Genomic DNA, 6,000 nt, shown 5'->3' with positions numbered 1-6,000 from the left:
GTGCTTAATGGAGGTTAATTGTCGCTCGCTGGCAAGCGTCCATCACCTTAAATAGATACCGATATCCGATTAAAAAAATACACCGATCGCAGCTGTCGCTTTGCCAAAGTAATCTCATGCCGATCAAAAGCACCGCACTGAGCGTTTCTGACAATCTTAGACTAATCTCATTGTGAGACTGGAAGCATGAGACAATAGCGCTGTCAACGGGTTTTTTTCCCAGTGTGCTCGGCTTTATTAAACCTTCTAACTCTGGAAGCCAAATTACACATGAACTCATGCTCTGTGATTGCTTTTTCAATAGCTGCTGTTGGCTATTAATAAATCCAATTTGCAGCATAGAATTCAAAATGTACTTTGTTTTTGACCGTCTTTTTAACGTGCCGTCTACAATTGACTTTTGATGGACGTGGATGAGGGAGACACTTAGCAACAGGTTCTGCTTGGCAACCGCAGCTTCTATGCTGTGCCATTTTGAGACATCGTTTGTTACAAATTACATTTAGATTTCAGTGTGTGTTCAGTGTGTGTTCAGTGTGTGTTCAGTGCTTGATGTGTGTTTGTAGGAGTGGCAGTGTCAGCGGACTGACCCTGAAGCTCATGAAAACCTCTGTCATTGAGATGCTGGACACACTTTCTGATGACGACTATGTAAACGTGGCTCGGGTAGGTGCACGTTCACACACATTTTGAGTAATATTCATAAATAATGGCATAGGCCACATTTCATATATTGTATAGATTATTATTTTTAATTGTTTTATTATGATCATATTTCGTTATTATAAAATAGTATTTTAATAAAATAGGTATTGATATTGTGTGTAAACACTGATCAGGCATAACATTATAACAGGTGAAAAACACTGATGATCTCTTCATCTCCTGTTAGTGGGTGGGATATATTAGGCAGCAAGTGAACATTTTGTCCTCAAAGTTGATGTGTTAGAAGCAGGAAAAATGGGCAAGCGTAAGGATTTGAGTGAGTTTGACAAGGGCCAGATTGTGACGGCTAGACGACTGGGTCAGAGCATCTCCAAAACTGCAGCTCTTGTGGGCTGTTCCCGGTCTGCAGTGGTCAGTATCTATCAAAAGTGCTCCAAGGAAGGACCAGTGGAGAACCGGCCACAGGGTCATGGGCGGCCAAGGCTCATTGATGCACGTGGGGAGCGAAGGCTGGCCCGTGGGGTCCGATCAAACAGACGAGCTACTGGAGCTCAAACTGCTCCAGAAGTTAATGCTGGTTCTGATAGAAAGCTGTCAGAATACACAGAGCATCTCAGTTTGTTGCGACTGGGGCGGCATAGCCGCTGACCAGTCAGGGTGACCGATGACCCCTGACCCCGCCGAAAGCACCAACAGTGGCACGTGAGCATCAGAACTGGACCACGGAGCAATGGAAGAAGGTGGCCTGGTCTGAGGAATCACACTTACTTTTACATCACGTGGATGGCCGGGTGTGTGTGTGTGGCTTACCTGGGGAACACATGGCCCCAGGATGCACTATGGGAAGAAGGCGAGCCGGCGGAGGCAGTGTGATGCTTTGGCCAATGTTCTGCTGGGAAACCTTGGGTCCTCCATCCATGTGGATGTTACTTTGACCCGCTCCACCTACCCAAGCATTGCTGAGACCATGTTCAGCCTTTCATGGAAACGGTATTCTGGTGGCTGTGGCTCTTCCAGCAGGATAATGAACAGGAATGGTTTGAGGAGCACAACAACCAGTTTGAGGCGTTGACTCGGACTCCAGATTCCCCAGATCTCAATCCAATCGAGCATCTGTGGGAGAACAACCACCTCGCAATTTACAGGACTTAAAGGATCTGCTGCTAACATATTGGTGCCAGGTACCACAGCACACCTGCAGGGGTCTTGACAGCAAAAGTGGGAACAATACAATTTTAGGAAGGTGGTCATATTGTTACACCTGGTTGAGATATATATATATATATATATATATATATATATATATATTTGTAAGTAAATGCTGTTTGTCAACACAGTTGAAGTGAGGTTGTTTATATGGTTTAATGCTTGATTAGTGAGAATATGCAGTAATTTCTTAAAGCTATTATTCATAGTAAATACATTTGAGAAAACACCAGCATTAATATTCCATCCTGTGAATCCTCCGTGATTTGAACCTCTATGAAAATGTGAATGCAGAAAGCACAGACATTTAATCTACAGAGAGTACATTTATTGCGAGCGCACAATTGCAGCCCATAAACACAACCCACGCAAGTATGCACACACACACACACACACACACACACACACACACACACACACACACACACACACTCACACACACATAATAATAATAATAAAACATTAGCGTTTTGGAGGCCCACGGCAGTAATCCGGGCTGATCCGTGGCTCTTAGAGTGTGTTTCTTAATCCCGGCTCTGAGAGCGCAAAATGAGCATCATAATCTGAGCCGGAACAAGGCTCATTCTACAAACGGCTGAAGAAAAGCAGTCTAAGACCACATTAGGGTCGCTGTGTGTGTTTACTGCTGTTTACCTCCAGACGATTACAGTAGCATCACAACAGAACTGACCCTACTGACTTTCTTACGAGTCCTATTATGCCTTTTTTTCCCTCCGTTTTATCTTTCTTTAGTGTGTAATGTTGCTCTTTGAGCCTGAAAAAGTTTGTTTTCTTCTATATCAGTGTCATTGTTTCTTAACTCCCTAAAACGTCTCCATTGAGGTTTCTTCCGGGATATTCCTCATTTAAATAATACATATGCAGAATAAAGGGGCGGGGCCTGGTTGAGTGAGTTGGTAGTGTGTTGAAACTGGCAGGTATGGTAAGGGGCGGGTCATTTCCTTGACCAATCACAGCACACTGCTCCATCCGACCTATCAGAGCACACTGTGCTTTTCAGAAGGAGGGGCTTTACAGAGACAGGAACTAAATGGAGTGTTACTGAGGGATGGGCGATACCGCTTATTTTATTTTTGATATGATACCGATACTTTCAAGGCCGGTATCGACATGTACAATCTTATCGATGTCAATCGATACAATCATCAAAACTTCTAAAATGTTAAATTATAAAAATGTCTGAGTAAAATGGGTAAAGATATTTGAAAGGCATTTTTAAACATTCAATATGCCGTAATTGCATTTTATTAGATAAAATTTTGTTTACACTTGGTTAAAATATGTTTATTTGTAGTGGTAACCATGGAGATCTAAATACTATAGTTGAACTACCATCACTGTAGTAAAAAAACGGTTCATTTTCATAAGGGACTGTCAGTGACAGCCGATAAACACAATCTTTTTTTTTAAATGACAGTGTATGTTTTATATTAACATTATCAGTTACAGAATAGAACATGATCCATATGAACTCTTCACATTAAATTTAAAGAGTGTAGTTGTACTATGTAAGCTACCATCTCTTTTTGTTTATTGTGACATATTATGTTTTGTCTTCTGATGAGCATTGTTGATCATGGTTTCTTATGATACTTCTGGGAAACGCAGCCCTGTTTGAATGCACTTTCAGTGTATTCAGTAATATAGGTTATTCGTATTGTAAGCATTAAATAATCTTTTTAAATAAGGAAAAATACTGGTAAAAAGAAAAGTTAGTATCAATATTTTTATTTGAATATCGATACTTTTCAATGCTCACATCAATATGGATATATCGATATTTCAAATAAATACGCCAAATCCCTACGGACTTGGTTGAGAGGAGCTGCAACTATGGAGAATACATGAAAATAATCAACATTCAAGCAAGAAAACCTGCTCTAGTGGAGCCAGAAAACAACATCAAGACTTAATAATAACAATTCGGTCAGCATTACACACCCTCGTTCTTTTGTGGAACACAAACAGAGGGATTCAGACTGTGCTGTACACCTTAGCAACTGCCTAGCAACCACCTAAAAACACCATAGCAACCACAGAACACCCTTGCAACTGCCTAGCAACCACCAGGAATACCTAAGCAACCGCCTAGAAACCGCCTAGCAACGCCCTAGTTTTGCCACTCGCATTTTGTTCAGGAATGAATGTAAATTCTAGCAATAGCAACTGAAGCTTTCAAACTTCAAAAATGTATGCAAAGGCACCATAAAAGTAGTCCAAAATAGTTCCTTCAATCAAGATGTGTGATCATTGAGTCAGTGAGTCGAACTCAAGAACCAAATCAGTCTAACATTGGTACATCAGGTTTCAGTTTGCTCTCTCTTTAATCCTATCTCTGTAGAGGAAGAGTAATTGAAATGGTAAAGAGATCTCTAAGGGATTTTTCTTTCCTATAGGCAGTGATATTTCTCGTTTCATTTTTGTTTGCATTGGCATTTTTTTCCTCTGCACCTGCGGTGTAGAACCTTGTAATCAAGACAGCCGGATGTACCTCAGACTTTCACAGCTGTTCTTCCACACACACACACACACACACACACACACACACACACACACACACACACACGAATGCTTTATGCTGATGTGTGTGCATTCATAAGTAAAGCTGTATTGATACTGTTATGATGTTATGTGCATTTGCCAGTCAGTTGTGAGTATTAAACTGTAGCACATAAAATGTCCTGACCCTTTTTCCAGTTTTTAATCCGTATTTCTTTTCCTTTTTTATGCAGTACAAATACCTTAACATCCTTAAAACAAGGTCCCTTTATTATGCAAGCAAAACTTTTTCTTGTTTTAAGCATAACTAATGTAGTGAGATCTCTTTAAAACAATAATAAACAGTAAACACATGTCCAATGAGGTTAGAAAAATACACACACTCTCATTATATTGTCTCAGGTTTGATTCTCAAGAAAATGTATACACTCTGTCACACACTCGCAGTGTGTTTTGCACGCTCAGATCTGAGCAGTATTAAACCATCCTGATTATAAAAATAGATTTTAAATAGATTTCAAGTTTCATGGAGTTGATTCATCTGCAGTGGAAGCAAATTATGAATTGCCAGAAAAATCAATCAGGTGTAAGTGACTCCATTAGTGAGTGTTAACCGCAGAAATGATGATCTAATGGAGATGAATAATGGACTTGCTAAAGCAGCTGCTGTGTGTCTCTCTGTCTGTCAGTTCAACGAGAAAGCGTACGCCGTGGTGCCGTGCTTCACCACGCTGGTCCAAGCTAACATAAAGAACAAGAAGATCTTCAAAGAGGCTGTGATGAACATGCAAGCCAAGGGGACGACGGACTACAAGACCGGCTTTCAGTTTGCCTTTGACCAGCTGTTAAATGTAAGACACACACACACACACCTAAGTACATGAAGTTTTGAAGTTTTGGAAAGTGTTAATTACAATGACTGCAGACTAACTCTCACCTACGGAAGTCCTACAGAGTTTTCCCTGATCATGTGCGTGTATATAAATCTCTTATACTCACCAGGGCGGCAATCATTTCATTTAGAAACATGAAATATTTTTACAATTTACACAAACACTTTCCTGTTTGAATAAATCGTAAAATATAATTTGTCATCAAAGCTGAATTCAGCATCATTCCTCCATCTTTAGGGCATGATCCTTCAGAAATCATTCTAATATGATGTTTTCTGATCTCTAATAATGTTGAAAACAGTTGTGCTCCTAGATAATTTTGCTCTTCATCATTCTTTCAGAAGAACAGAATTTATTTGAAATTAGACATTTTTGTAATATTATAAAAGTTGTGTGACACTTTTATTAAAGTGACATGACATGAAGGCCAAATATAATAACTCATACTCGGAATTTGTCTTCTGCGTTTAACCCAAGTTAGTGCACACACATTAGGAGCAGTGAGTAATGAACACACAAACACACACACACACACACACACACTGAATATCAGTGTGTGATTGTGCATATTGCACATAGTTTTACTTACACTCAAAGTGTGCACACATAAAGCCACACTGAGTTTGTTTTCACTGCTTATTGCGCTTTAACAGTCAAACACACACAAAATAACGACAAAATGCCGGTCTTGTGGAGTAAACACAGTCAGTTATTA

General features: G+C 39.9%; 1 protein-coding gene across 2 annotated transcripts in view; it reads left to right on the top strand.

Annotated features, from left to right (window-relative positions):
• Window positions 1-6,000, top strand: part of cacna2d2a (calcium channel, voltage-dependent, alpha 2/delta subunit 2a) — a 320,181-nt gene that overhangs the window by 265,427 nt on the left and 48,754 nt on the right. For both annotated transcript variants that reach the window (XM_067460456.1, XM_067460455.1), the window contains exons 10-11: window positions 567-666; window positions 5,082-5,243. In XM_067460456.1, the coding sequence (XP_067316557.1) occupies window positions 567-666; window positions 5,082-5,243 (262 nt within the window). The remainder of the gene's footprint in view (window positions 1-566; window positions 667-5,081; window positions 5,244-6,000) is intronic.

This window comes from Pseudorasbora parva, chromosome 12 (assembly GCF_024679245.1).
Source record: "Pseudorasbora parva isolate DD20220531a chromosome 12, ASM2467924v1, whole genome shotgun sequence".
In the NCBI taxonomy this organism is placed as follows: Eukaryota; Metazoa; Chordata; class Actinopteri; order Cypriniformes; family Gobionidae; genus Pseudorasbora; species Pseudorasbora parva.
This window is presented reverse-complemented; position numbering and strand designations above follow the sequence as displayed.